Raw genomic sequence first — 15081 nt, 5'->3', positions numbered from 1 at the left:
CCTGTCAAGCCTTTTTCTTTTTTTGTTCTTTTTTTTTTTTTTGAAGAAGTAGAATCTTGAAAGAGTTTCTCTGACAAGCACTTACGCAGACTTAAGTTAAATATGCATTGAGATCTCCTGAGGTGAAAAGCAACTGAAGCAGTGCAAGATCTGTTTCCTGACTTTTGTAAACAGCCCAGATGCCCCATGATGAGACCCTGATTACAACATGGTTGTCCCCTGACCTTATTGCAACATTTTTTCAATTTGTAGTGTACAGGATGCTGACTTGCATCCCTCAGCTGTAGACCTTTGACCTGCCAATCTATTGAATCTAGTTTGCCCAATTTGGATGGACTATTATGGTTTTTGTCAAAGTGTTCTCCAAAGTCTTGATGTCTTCAGAGTTTGCCAGGAAATTTGTTTTTAACCTTTGTTTCCAGTGTGCCAGGTTTTTTTGCTTGGCTGTTTTGTTTTGTTTTTTTTCCCCCCAGAAAAATGTTACAATGCATACATACTGTATAATTTAATATAAACAAACATGTATGTACAAATGTGCGTAAATGTCCTGTATGAGCATATATATGACAAAACATTTTTATCTGGAGAGCAAACTTTGCAAGTTATCTTCTCAGTAGTCATGGGGTTAGTAGATGGTATCGTTCTAGAAGTGCTGTAAGCATTTTCTTGGTACCTTGAAATTACTTGAAGTGCAATTGTAGAAAAGTTTTCTATTGAAGTACAGACTGTTCTTCAGGAAGAGAAAATATTATTAATGACCTGGTGATAGGTTAAATTTTTGTGGGACAGTGCTAATAAGGTTTTTAAGTCTCATCTAAAATAAACTCATGTTAAATGTAAATGGTATATGTTCTTCTTACAAGATTTCCTGAGGAAATTAGGAGCATTTGTGTTGTCCGTTCTATTGCTTAGTTATGTCATGCACCTGCTGCTGTTCAATTTGCAGTGCTCTCTGTTTACCATGGCAAAATGAGTACTCTGTGTGTTTCCAAATTTACTGTAATTTAGTCCCTCACATAATGTTCTTTGCTTAAATGTTTAGTAATTAGTAGAAACCAGGTAGAGTGGTTTTGACTGACTCATTTTAGATCAGCTTGAGGATGTTTATTTTTCAAGCTACTGGTTTTTTCTTTTCCAGCTTTATTTTTTTTGTAACTTGTGTATATCCATCATGCGGTGTTTTTCTTCTTTTCCCCACAGTTCGGATATATCCACCTACCCCAAAGTTCTATAAATAAATTTGAATGCTGTGTCAAATTGTTTTCTCCTAAGTAACAGATGCTTGGCCTTCTGTGTATACGTGCCTAGAGCACTGGTGACATCCAGTGGCTGCAGAACACTTAATGACAACATTTTGCAACAGTGCAATAAAGTGCTTAATGGTAATCCCTGAGGAGATAATTGGTCTAAGTCTGCCGACACAGTGGCTGTTTTAGATAGCTAGTTTGGAGCTGACCCAGTTGGTCTTTGGTCAATTGGTTTCTCAGCTCTTTCTTTTTAAGAAACTGTCTGATGGGTGTCACAGTTCACATGTAATTTTAAATGTATTCTGCTATAGTTTTAAAGCGAGTTTAACAGTGGGTTTTTATTTTCCTTTCCTTCAGGCCTTGCAGTTATGCACTCCCAAAGCACGAATCAGTTGGATGTGGGGAACAATCCCCGTGTGGGTACCAAACGCTACATGGCTCCAGAAGTCTTGGATGAAACTATCCAGGCAGACTGCTTTGACTCATATAAAAGGGTTGATATCTGGGCTTTTGGGCTAGTTCTTTGGGAAGTAGCTAGACGCATGGTTAGCAATGGTAAGTATTTGGGACTCCTTTACTTGTTTTTAGAAGGAGTTAAGTAAATGGTAATTCACAACAAAGCATCAGCTACCAAAATGCACAGGATGCACAGTAAAATACTGGACCTCTGAAGTATGGTAATTCCTGATGCCTTGCCGCCTCTGTTGAAGTTGTTGGTATGAGAGAAGAAAGACCTGTCTTCTGTGATGTTCTAAATCATGATGAGAAATAATTTATACCAAATAGTTACATTGAAAATTTTAGATCATAAAATCTCTATAAACTTGTTCCATGTGTTGGGACCAGCAGGGTTTACCAGAGATAGGTGCTTGCACATAGGCACTGTGTAGAGTGTTGTCTGTTTGAACATTGCAGCTGACCTATGTGATGACAAAACTTCACATGTAAGCTTTTGATAAGTTTGTTTTCATTGCCAGTCTTGAATTTTGAGTAGTTCATCTGTAATCTGTCAAGCCACACTGTTTTGGAGGCTGGTAATCCTTTGTGGAATGTTAGATGTCTTGTTCCCTTTGTTTATGAATACATATTTGTACTTATGTGTGCATGTGTATACTCTGTGCAACATATCTAAAAATACAGTCTTACCTAGTTACTTCTTGAAATGAAAATTCTATGAAACAGTAGCTGTAATCTAAATATTCCTGGGCTGAAGTTTCTGTATGTATTGCTGCAGTATCTGCAGTTCACAGAAAATTTACCTGAGCTACTTTTAAACTAGCAAGCTTACCTTGCATGCTGGCAGCTTTGCCAGGATGGTATGAAACTCAGTATGCAGACCTGGCAGAGGTGATAGGTAAATGCTTCAGTAATTTTGTTCAGGCTGAGCTCAGTGCCACAATGGAAGAAGTAATACAGAGATGTAATAACATTTGTTGTGCCGCCAGAGTCTTAAATTTAACATGATGGTGATACTAATTCCACAATACTTCTTTCCAGTTGCTCTGTATTTCTGGCTGTTTCCATAGGTAATTACACTTCCTTGCACTGGTTTGAAATGGAGCAAACATTTTCTCTCAAATCTGAGTGTTTAGCTTTGTGGAAATCATTATTACATCAGGTGGTTGCTCAGATAACCCTGTTTGATTTGTAGTAAGACTTTGGCACCAGGACTGAGCATGCTGAGGTCAAGGCAGTAGTGTGCTAGGGCGTGCCTTCGGTGGGCTAGAGGCACTTGGTAGTGTATATGTTGCTATTCCATACTGATGGACACTCTTCATATCTCATTTACTGGGTCGGGATGCAAAGTCTGTTCCAGAAAGTCAGCCTGATTTAATACTTCAGTTTTGTGGAGACTGTGAAGTGTAATCTGGCTAATAAGTCTGATATTAAAAAATAGATAAAAATATTTCTAAAGTTTTAAAAATGTTTATTTTAAGATTTTTAATTTTTAATATTTTAATATTTTCTTTACACTTAATGGTCCTCAAGGTGACTTGGTGACTCTCAGTATTTTTCTATTGTGGCTTAGTATAAGGAGGAAAATGTGATAGGAAATTCCTTTACCACAACCAAGAGTATTTGTCTGTTGTCTTTGTGCTGTAGCAGGAGCCAATCAGCATTTCTCTCTGAACATGGAAATGCAGTTTAAGGCCCCAAATCAGTATTTTACTCTCTTTAATAGACCAGTACTTGTTCCTTGCAGAGTGGATGGTTGCTGCTTTTCAGATGTGCTCCCTTCCTAGCGTGCAGTGCCCTGCATCATCACTGTCTGGTGCCAGGCACTTACGGTTCTGTTCCTTGTGAATCTTCACTATTGTTCCCAGTATTAGGATATTAATAGTGATGCTAGAAGCTGAAAGATGGTTACTGCTCAAAGCCAGCACTGGTGTGTGATCATCATTATGTGTGCAAGGATGTGTCTGTTGCTTGGTTGCTTGTGTAGATTTTGCTTTGCTCCAGCAGTTACATTTGTGCATGCATAGGATGACTTGATGCTAAAGGAATGAGAAATAAAGGTGAAGAAAATATGGATGTATGTGCAAGTTCTAGTTTATTTGAGTGGCAAAAAGGCAGCAACCACAAGAGATGCAATATATTATAAATGACAGAAGTCATCTTAAAGCTGACCAGAAAGCAGCATGCTAGAAGTTGTGCTGAAGGGACTAGGGCATCCCTTGAAGCAAGTGGCTGGCTTTCCAGGGCGTGAGCAAGAGAAGCGTGTCACAGTTCAGTGCTGGCTTTGTGAGGAGGGGCGGTGTGGGCTAGAGGTCACAGTGGCTTGCTGATGCTGCTGGCAGGCTGCTGGTGGAGCCAGCAGTGGTCCCTTGGGGCCTGTGACGTTTGGCTGTGGTAGAACAGAGAATGGTAGAACTAGATTGGCCCTATTGGAGTAAAGGTTAGACCCACCTCATTTCTTTCTTTTTACTGTCCACCTTTATCTGTAACAGCCAGTTATGTACCCTATACTTTGGAAAGACCCCATGAAAACAGTAATTTAGAGCCAGACTTTTCTAGTGATAAAGTTCATCTGTAACATCCTAATGACCCTGGAAGTATTTTCAGAGTTATATGATGTATCTCTGAAGTTCTGCATTTGGCTTGTATAAGGCCACTACTGTATTTGAAATGGAGGCATGGACAGTGTGGGTATGCAGGAGGGTTTTTTTTTGTGCTCTTGAGTTCTCACACAAAATGTTATTCTGTGTTCTGGGAGGAAGCAGGAGGACTGTAAAGCCAAAAGTTCAGCCCTGTAGGTGATGTTTGGTATACAAAACTGATGAAACAGCAGCCATGCACACATGTGCTAGTAGGAAAAAGGCTTTTCATCCTGCCAGTTTGATGTAGGCTGGCTGGCAAGTTGTGAGAGTGCACATAACATATTTGGTTTTCAATGCAGAATCCTAGAACATGCATTCAGACACTGGGTGCTACAGGCTATCAGGCGTTTGGCTTTGTGATGGCATGTGGTGCCAGTTACCCTAGGTATTTTACTATTTGTAACAAGAAAGAAACTATTTGAAGCACCAGCGTGAGGGTCTGTAGATGCTGACATGCTTATTGGACACTTTCAGGAATCATAAAACTATGCAAAGTATGTGGTAAGCCTATTAAAAACTACAGTGCAGACCTTAATTTTCTTTTGCATTTGCTAGTAGAAATCACAGTTTTATGGTAGTCAGTAAACCCCTGTGCATTATAAAAGATGTGCTTTTGGGAAGTGAATTTGTTCCTCATGATTTCAGGTCAAGCGTCTGTAAAATGGTTGTAGTTCTTTGTGGGGCTGTAATAGGATACTATTAATTAACATTTTAGGTAGAAAAAGCTGTTCCTATTCCAGTGCTATTTTGTTGTTTAATGGCTGTTTGGCGCAGTGGTGTTAACTTTTCACAGATTTTTCTGCTTTTTAGACAGCTAGGTCATGCATGCAGAAATGCTGTTTCACTGACAGTCATTAAATAATGCCTCTTGTTTGTGTCTCACCAGGTATTGTGGAAGACTACAAACCACCATTTTATGACTTGGTTCCAAATGATCCCAGTTTTGAAGACATGAGAAAAGTGGTCTGTGTAGATCAGCAAAGGCCGAACATTCCCAACAGATGGTTCTCAGACCCTGTAAGTGGGTGTGTGCCTGTGGGTGGTTTGCAAAGATACAATTTGACCTTTCTTCTTTTGAAATAAAGTCATGAAAGTTATTTTCAGTCACTTGAAATTAAAATGGTCTCAGTGCTACTTGTTGAGAGCATTACCTGTACAGATTGCAGGAGCATGCTGGCATGGACCTTTGTGTTGGAGCAGTAAGAGCAAATTTAGTTGGAGTAGTGAGCAAGCCCCTAACTGTGGAGTCTGAGCTATTCACAGATGACTCTTTTAGAAGCATGATTTAACAATAACTATTATAAAGCGACTCTTTGTATGTTGTTGTTTTCTTTCAAAGAGTTTCGTTGCTTGTTTGTTGTTTTTTTTAAGGGAAAGGTAACCCATGTAGAACTTCCTGTGGTTTTTATAAGCATGCAGATTTAGAACAGAATTTTGGTCTCTCTCCTGCCTACAGGATAAGGGTTTGTTGTCCTTTTTGAAAGGCTGCTGCTGAAGTTTTTCCTCAGCACTGGACTCTCCAGGTTGACCAGTTCTTGTTCCTTATTACTGAAGCTGTGGAGGTCAGGTTGAATCTGGGTGGTTGGCTAGGGTCAACTAAGAGGAGATGTCCGAGCTATATGGTTTTGGTTGTAGAGCTGGCTGCACCAGCCAGCTGTGAATCACAGCCATTTAAAGTTGTACAAGGCATGATGAAATCTGTACCTTGTCTGGCTTCCTTCATCAATCTTACTGGAGTCAGTTTCATTGAGAAGAGATTCTGTGGAGTGTTTTCTCAATTAGGAAAAAAACAAAACTCCGTTGTTTAAAATTATGCTAGCTTGTTTCTCCAGCCAGGCCATGGTTTAGTTATTCTCTGGGTTTAACCAAGTTATCAAACTTGGGGCTTTTCAACACCTATAAGCTCTCTGTACATCCTGAAAATTGAGTATTAATAAGGCAATAAAACTCAATCTAGTGGTTTCTTGGCTTGTTATTTGTGGACTTAATATGTGTTTTGTTGTGTTTTTTTTTATTCTTCCCAGACATTAACATCTCTTGCCAAGTTGATGAAAGAATGCTGGTATCAAAATCCATCAGCGAGACTAACAGCCCTGCGAATCAAAAAGACTTTGACCAAAATTGATAATTCCTTAGATAAACTGAAAGCTGACTGTTGACCTTCTTCTCGTGGTGCTCTCCTGATAGGAAGGCGTTTGTCTGGTTCAGAAGTAGTCTGGACAGACAGTTTATACGATTGGTCCCCATGTGGCTACTTATAGAGGCAGAAGTTCTTACCAAGCCATCTGTGTGGGAGATATCGGAACCATATGGACTTTGCTCAGTGACTGCAATGGGCATTTCACAAATGGTCAAGCTATAAGGACTCACGCTGGATGTACTGTTGCAAAGGTAGTGGCCTGAAGGAAGACAGAGAAATCCTAAGACAAGATCAGGGCATTAAATAATGGCTTTGAACAGCTCTTTTCTTTTTTTTCTTTTTTTTTTCCTTTTTTTCTTTTTTTTTATTTTTTTACTTTTAATTCTCCTAATCACTCCCAGGGCAAACACATGGAAGTGGTAAATTTTAATCAGCAATATTGCCTGTGCTTCTCTTCTTTATTGCACTAGGAATTCTTTGCATTCCTTACTTGCACTGTCACTGTTAATTTTAATGACATGACTTGCCAAAAATATGATTGGCTGTACACTACATTGATCGATGCCTGAATAATAGGAAATGAATTTGGTAAACTGAAAATGTAACTGTCAGATTTTAGCTGCATTTTACATGTGTACTGATGTTTACAATAATGCTGAACATTAGGAATTTCTCGTTTATACAAAACTTGCAAATTATTTATTACTAGTGCACTTGCCAGTTTTTTTAAACTGTAAAATAAGTGCATAAAGTTAAAGCTTATTTTTATGTGGCCTCTTTCATGATTTCTTACACAGATGTTTTTGTAACACAGTATAACCTGAAACATAAATTGTTTTCTGTATTATCATATTACAACTTGATAGTCACATTTTAAGTGCTTCACATTTGTAGGTGTGTGGTCTGTAACATATTTTCAGTTCAAATACGGAACATATATATAGCCATTACCCACATGATGTTGTGTCTAGTATCTTACTGATCTAGAAAAGGAAAGCTATGGAGGAATTAACTAGAATTTTAGGTCATGGATGCTGTGGGGAAAATGCATTTTATTTCTTCTAAGCTATATAATATGCATTTAAACTCTGCCAGAAAAATAACTATTTTGTTTTAACCTACTTTTTCTATTTAGTAGTTATTTGTATAAATTAAATAGAATGTTTTCAAGTCAAACAAAAGTGTTTTAGTTCTCTTACTGCTTGTCAGTAACAAGGGTGTACTAATGCAGCAGTGGGTATTGCCAGTCATGTGCTTGCAGGTGAATAGAGCCTGGTCGAAGTCAATATCAGGTGGAACACTGAGGGACTGAAGCTGTTAACAATTGTTTGTCTAGGTGTGTTTTTCCTGTCCTGAACTGGATCCCAAAATAGTACAGCAGGGAGCTGGTGTACTCTCCTTAGATGTGACATCACCCATGTTCATACAAACCTCCCAGAGCATGCCTTGCAGGAGGTGGAATGCCATCTCCTAGCCTTATGGGGAAGAGCTGAGCTTTGTGCAGAGAGAACTGTTTTCTCTGCCCATACCTCTTGGTAACTCTTTATTTGTTACGCCAAGTGGAAGAGTAACTAGGAAGTGACGGTGCCCTTTCATCTTTCATAATGAACTTTTTTCATGGGCTTGATATCTTCCAAGTAATCTAAGGACCTGAATAGTAATCAGATTCAGAGACACTTTCTCTCTGGGTTAAATTTGTCTGAGGTTCCCTTCTGTGCTGTAAGTCCACCAGGTTGTGCTCTCCTGTTTCTCTACAACTCTTCCTTCTCAGCCCAGGCTTCCTTGCCTGACTCCAGCCACGTGGCATACCTTTCTTTTTTCTGCATTTCCAGTGTAGAAGTGGCAGCCAGGTTTGCAGGGCATGTTCTGCATGAGGTTAAGAGGCAGCATGGTCCAGTCACTCTTCAAAGCAGACTGAATTGATACCAGTTGCTGGGTCTCTTAATTATACTTGAAGAGAATCTGAGCAGATGCAGTGCTGAAAAAAATTAAGAAAAGCAGGATCTGATTAGTTGTTAGGTTTTAGTAGGAAGTTAAAGGCTCTGTTGCCTGAATGCATTCTAGTTTGCTTTAAACTGATTTGTGTATGTGATGCACTGAGCTAACTGTTCAGTAGCTGCAGCCCAGGGGGGACAGTGTTTCAGCACCAACATGGGCAAATCAGTCTGTTGGAGTAAAGATGCTGTATCAGTGGAAGTAACTAGAGACAGTTACAGCTGCAAATAAGTATCTGTATTGGTGACAATTTTTTGATATAGAGCATTGCTGAAGTTCTAGGTGCCTGGAGTGCATGTGTATGTATTTCTTTCACCGTATTTGCATGATGGAACCGGCATCAGTTTTTAACACAAAAGGGGAGTGAGGCAACCTCCTGCAGGGGTTCCAGGCTGCTGCAGCGCTCAGAAGTGAGGACAGCTGGGTGGGGGTGTCTGGACAGTGGAGGGAGAGACAGGAGGTGGCTCCAGCAACAGATGGGGACAGAGCCAGAGGTGGAAGTTCAGTGTGCAGTGATTTTTTGAAGTGGATGGTGAGGTTTTTTTTTTTACTTGGAGTTTTCACATCTGCAGCATTTTCCAGCACCAGCTAGTGAAGGAGAGACACAATTTGTCATGCTGATGATTAACAATTCTGGCCATGTTGGCTGAATTTGCAGTGCCTTTCTCTAATGCTAAGGTACTGAGTCACAGCGTCTGACTAGATATTAGGGAAGATGGTCATGTTAAATACTTGATCTATCTCCTCTCTCTGTTGTAGCATCTTCTGAAAAGTAGAAGGACATGACTTCAGGTTGGAAACAGCTCTGTATACTCCATAGCAGTTTACTGTGCCCCATCTTTAAATCCCTCCAGCGATGGTGACCACCGCTTCCTCTGGGCAGCCTGCTCCAGTGCTTGCCAACTCTTTCAATGAAGCCATTTTTCCTCAGATCAAATCTAAACCTCCCCTGGTGCAACCTGAAGCTGTTTGCTCTCGTCCTGACACTTGTCACTTGGGAGAAGAGACTGACGCCCACCTCTGTATGGCTTCCTTTCAGGTAGTTGTAGAGAGGCTTAACAAACCCAGTTCCTTCAGCTGCTCCTCGTGATACTTGTGCTCGAGACCCTTCATCACCTTTGTTGCCCTTCACTGGGCATGCAAGGGAAAACCAACTGCAGGATGAAAACACAAACCATAAGAGCACTCCATAATATCCCATTTATCCCCTGTTAGGTGAAGAAGATTAAAGAAGCAAGTCATTGGCAGGGTAAAAAATTATGTCTATCAATGTGCTAGACAAGGTCACTTTCATTGGTGCAGCTGCTGCTTCCTTTTGTGTATCAAAACACGCAGAGATTATTTTAAAAACAATTCATATTCATACCCTGCTAATGGAGTATTTTTGGTCCCAGCTTTGACTGAACTAGTTGAACTGTTAACTAAATTATTTTTAATTAGGTGACTGGCAAACTTGAGTCAAGCAAATTGAGTGGAAATAATTAAGTATTTTCTTATCCCTGGAGTTAGGGGTAAGTCATTCAGCACTTTGCTTTTCTAGTGTATATTTGCTACTGAGGATAGTGGAGGTCTGTACTTTCAGAAATCAGAAATGACAGTGTTGTAAATAGTCCTTTGGGAACTAGATGGTGGTATGCCTGGGAGCAGAGAAGGAAAAGATGAGTGACAGCCACTGAAGGATTGATTATGTGTGGTCTGTGTTATTTAACCTCATTTTTGGGTGTCTGGACAGTCAGGAGAAATTGGTTGCTGCTTTTCCCTTCAAGGCCTGAAGGTTTTGGCAGTGTGTATGTGGGAGTCTCCAAGTGATGTATATGAAGGTAATACCTCCATCCCTCATGCTGTTTTTCTAGCATGTTTATTAATCAATGTTCCTCTAATACTCCCATAAAATCTAATCTTCTAAAGAGATTTGGAATGCTTATATATAATATGCTGCATTAACGCTGCATTTATTACTATGGAGATGGCACAAGCAGTTCCGTAGTTGAATTATTCATGTATGGCAGATTTGCACTGTACACAGCCAGTATGGATCTGGGGTGCTGTCATTCGAACAGTGCCTGGCCATATATCAGAGCCCTATGAAGAGGAGGCATGAGTAACAGTGCTTGATTCAGCTTTCCTGTTGATAGTTATGACTGCCTGCCAGTTACAGGAGGAAGGCTGGGAAAAAAAACAGAGGTACTATAGATGGAGGGGGGACAGGGAGCTTGTTGCTTTTTGTCTAGATTTCTTTTCTCATGTGCAGGAGGCTTGTTGCTTACTGGTTAGGAATACATTGCACTTTGAGAAGTGTCTGGGGACGGCTGGCTAAAGCAGCCCAAGGCCAGCAACTCAAGTTAGTGTTGTGGTAGTGAAGTCACTGGAGGCTTCCTCCCACTTGTCTGTAACTTTCGTCGTGAGCCTCTGTGCTGGAATTGTCCATGAAAAGTCTATATTGGGCTTCTAGAATTTTGTACTTACCTGGATTAAACTGTTTTGGTAAGGAGGGACAAGGAGGAATTCTCTTCCTGCAGGGTGAAATGGCAGCTGTGCAGAAAGATCAACCTTGGCTTAGTGGTTGGCAGAGGAGAAGGGAAACAACAATTTACAGGTGCTGTGCCATTTATAGAGAAGTTAATTCTTTCTCAAACACTGAATACAATTTTTTTTTTTTTTTTATGTTTTAAAGCTAAAATGCATGTGGGAAAAGCAAGCATTTTGTCAGCTGTAGAGCTAATGGTCTGCCGTGACCGGTATGCTCACCTGGGAATAGCACGTTTGCTTTATTCCCAGTTGGAAGGAAGAAAAACCCACCATGCTTCTAGTGCCTGAACCAAAAAACTGTGCCGTGACACAGGCCAAAGCACGCCAGGGAAAGCAACGCACAGCCGTACATGGTTTACATCAGACTCTGCTCATCATGGTGGAAGAGGGGCTGCAAGAGGGACCTCCGGAAAACGTGGAGGAGAAGCTGGAATGCTCTCTGTGGAAAGTGCACTTTCTCTCTGGTTACGGACTCATCTTGTTAAAAGAGCTGTGTGAAGTCTGCAAAAGGGATCTTCCAATGGGTGTGGGACATCTGCTCACTGGGTCAACATGTTCTGTGCCAGCCAGACTGCTCAGAGGTCGAGGAGCATGGTCCTTGTGGGGATGGTGGCCTGCAAAATGATACACCAAAGTGCCTGCCAGCTATCAGCCTTGGGAGACTCAATTATTTGGGATATTTTTGTTGGTGGTGCTTTTTTGTTGGTTTGGTTTTGGGTTTTGTGTTTTTTTTTTTTTTTGTTTTTTCTTTAAAGGTGTCCCCCTTTCCGCCACGGTCGTTGCCATGTCTTGCTGTGTGTGCAGTGGCGTTTGTCCCAGCAACATGTCTAAATCGGGGGGTGTAGCCCTGGCACAGCAGCATGTCCTGTTTTCCAGTCTGGTGTAGCTCCTCAAGGACTTTCTTTATACTTACAGATCTAATAAATATCTCTGCTTGTTCTTGACCAAGATGTTCCTACTGTATATCTCTGGCTGGGTCAGCAGCGCTGTGCAGCCTCCATGGGCTGTGCTTCCCCCTGACCTGGTGCAAGGCAGGGGGTTACACCAGATGGGGAGGCTCATGGAGGCCATGGCTCTGCTGGAGGGTGTGTGGGGTGTGGGATGTGCAGTGTCCCTGGGAGCAGAAGAGGGAAGCATCCCACAGGAGCTGCTCTGTCCTCCTCCCTGCTGTGTGGTCAGCTGCTTGTGGGGCTTGAGCCCATGCTTCAAAGGGCCTCGTCCTGGCATGTTTCATCTTTGTGAACTGCATGAGTGATGAAGCAGCTGATTCACAGATGATGTAAGGTGTGTTTTAACAATTACCTAACACTGATAATTACAAATTCTGTCTTTACAACTGCAGTCACTACCAAAATGCCAGCCATATTTTCCAGTGCAATAACTGAGGGTTTCACTGTCACAGAAGCCCTGAGCTCCTAAAATCACTAACATTCAGATACTGGCATCAATTTTAGCAGCTCCTTGTGTTTGTGATAATGCTAAAATCTGTTCCTTTCAACAAGTGAAAAGCTGATGCTGTGTTCAGCCTCAACACCTGTATATTTTTAATCTTTCTGTAAGCATCTTGGAAAGCTCTAATTTTTTTTTTTCTTTTTTTGGTGGCTTTCACAGCATCTAGAAGGAGCCAGTACACTCTGACCTGGTTAACTGGGGTTAAAACAGCCCTTTAGGAAAGGGAGGAAGAGGCAATCGGTTACAGTACTGCACAGCTTTCAGGTCAGTCCAGAGTTAATGCTACACTTTATGGCTGCTTCTTTTTACTGATTTAAAGATACCGGAGTGCCTTAGGTGGAGTAAAGCTGCAATATTTATACCTTGCCAGTGTACAGGTGTAAAATCAGGATCTAACCCTGCGAGTTGCATCAGGATTTTACCTGGTCTCCATGTTTTCCTAATCACTTAAACTGCAGGAAGAGCTTTTAAACATGTGATAGCTCACTGAGGTGTGTGACCTCCAACAGCCAACTTGCTGCCCAGGCTCAGTCTGCTGTGTGCCTTTAGTCCAGGTGTTTGTGAACACAATACAACAGAGAGCCTCAGTGCCACTGTTGGAAGTGGGGTGTCTGTTCCAGGTTTTCCTGATGCATACATGCAGGTGTCTGCAGCACGGTGGATTTTGCTGAGCACTCTGCTTGTTTGTACCCACAGCAGCCAGCCTGTGTGGTCTCGCCAGGGGTTGTGAGCTGGGCTGGTGTCCTGGAGCTCTGAGCTCTGGCCTTGAATAGCCCATGAGGTGTGGAGTTGGGCCTGGGCAGGGTCTGGGAATGCTGCAGGCTCAGCCGTGTGCTGCCCAGACCTCAGGACATGCTGCTGCTCAAGTGTGCATGCCTGATCCCCACTCCAGCAGCTTCACTGGGATATGTGTGTGACAGCTGAGGATTGCAGCAGTTCTCTGCATTGAGCGTTGGGCATGCACCCTGTGGAAGAGCTGTGTGAACGTCTGATGCCCTGCTCCCCTCCACAGCGCTTCCCAGCCCAATCCACCCCTCTCTTTGCTGGCCATGGGCACACTGGAGCCCATCTGCCACCATTTCTGTCTCCTCCTTCCCAAACTCCCTCTCTGTATCTGTTCCTCCCTCACCTGTCTGGGAAGTTGTCCTTGTGCCTGGACAACTTCTTGAGGGCAGTACCTTCGGCTGTGCCCACCTTCCTCTGATCTCTGTGAACTGCTCTTTTCCTTCCAGGCTGAGAGAAAAGCTGTGCATCAGCTATGGAAAGCTGTGCCAGAAGGAAATAGCACTTAGCTAGGCCAGGGATGTTTTTTGTTAAAGACATTAAAATCTGCAGTCAACTTGTTCCTTTGATCTTAAAAGATCGTGACATGCTTGACTGAAGCTCAGTGACTGTTGCTAACTAGATTCAAGGGCTTTGCATTGCTCCAATCTCTTCCCCAGAGGTCTCTGCAGCAGTCTTCTCCATTTTCACCACCCAAGAACCCCCTACCCCAAATACCATTTCAGATTCACAGCATAGATCTCTTTTTATTCTTGGAATGTTCTCCTGGAAAACCTGAGGCTTTAAAACCTACCCAAGGTGACATGGGAGATAGAGAACTGTTGGATGCTAGCCAGGAACTTTCAAAAATAGCTAGCACATTACATTGCCTACCTCCAATAAAGAGAATGTATCTTTAATATAAGTGCTGCAAAGGAGAAAATTGAGAGGAATAAGGATAGTGGAACTGCTAATAGAGAAAAATTTACCATAACTCAGTGTACAAAGAAGCTGAAAAATGAGGGGAAAAAGAATGCCTACCCATTTATTCTTGTTTGACTATTTACTGTACATGGATCTTGGAGTCTTTAATGCATGGAGTTAAAAATAGCATATTTGTCATAATCTTGAGCTGTTTAAGAAATCCCCCCATATCCTGGGCTGCACCAAAAGGAGCGTGACCAGTAGGTTGAAGGAGGTGATCCTGCCCCTCTACTCTGCTCTTGTGAGACCTCACTTGGAGTATTGTGTGCAGTTCTGGTGTCTTCAACATAAAAAGGACATGGAACTGTTGGAACAAGTCCAGAGGAGGGCCACGAGGATGATCAGGGGACTGGAGCACCTCCCGTATAAAGATACGCTGCGAAAGTTGGGGCTGTTCAGCCTGGAGAAGAGAAGGCTGCATGGAGACCTCATAGCAGCCTTCCAGAACCTTAAGGGGGGCTATAAGGATGCTGTAGATGGACTGTTCGTTAGGGACTGTAGTGATAGGACAAGGGGTAATGGGTTAAAACTTAAACAGGGGAAGTTTAGATTGGATATAAGAAGGAAATTCTTTCCTGTTAGGGTGGTGAGGCACTGGAATGGGTTGCCCAGGGAGGTTGTGAATGCTCCATCCCTGGCAGTGTTCAAGGCCAGGTTGGACACACCCTTGGGTGACATGGTTCATTGTGAGGTGTCCCTGCCCATGGCAGGGGGGTTAGAACTAGATGATCTTAAGGTCCTTTCCAACCCTAACTATTCTATGATTCTAAATGTGGAACACAAGCAACAGTGTTTTCTGTCAGGAGTTCATCCATTGAACATCAACACTCCTGCCCTTTGTTCCCTTGGCCATTTCCAGCAATTACCAGTGGAT

General features: G+C 42.1%; 1 protein-coding gene across 2 annotated transcripts in view; it reads left to right on the top strand.

Annotated features, from left to right (window-relative positions):
* Positions 1 to 11953, top strand: part of ACVR1 (activin A receptor type 1) — a 65349-nt gene extending 53396 nt beyond the window's left edge. For both annotated transcript variants that reach the window (XM_062637849.1, XM_062637848.1), the window contains exons 8-10: positions 1605 to 1802; positions 5232 to 5362; positions 6370 to 11953. In XM_062637849.1, coding sequence (XP_062493833.1) covers positions 1605 to 1802; positions 5232 to 5362; positions 6370 to 6504 — 464 coding nt within the window. In that variant the 3' untranslated portion in view covers positions 6505 to 11953. The remainder of the gene's footprint in view (positions 1 to 1604; positions 1803 to 5231; positions 5363 to 6369) is intronic.
* The last annotated feature ends 3128 nt before the right edge of the window (positions 11954 to 15081 follow it).

The sequence above is a fragment of the Pezoporus occidentalis genome, unplaced genomic scaffold (genome assembly GCF_034315485.1).
Source record: "Pezoporus occidentalis ecotype Australia unplaced genomic scaffold, CSIRO_AGI_Poc_V1 ctg54, whole genome shotgun sequence".
Lineage (NCBI taxonomy): Eukaryota > Metazoa > Chordata > Aves > Psittaciformes > Psittacidae > Pezoporus > Pezoporus occidentalis.
This window is presented reverse-complemented; position numbering and strand designations above follow the sequence as displayed.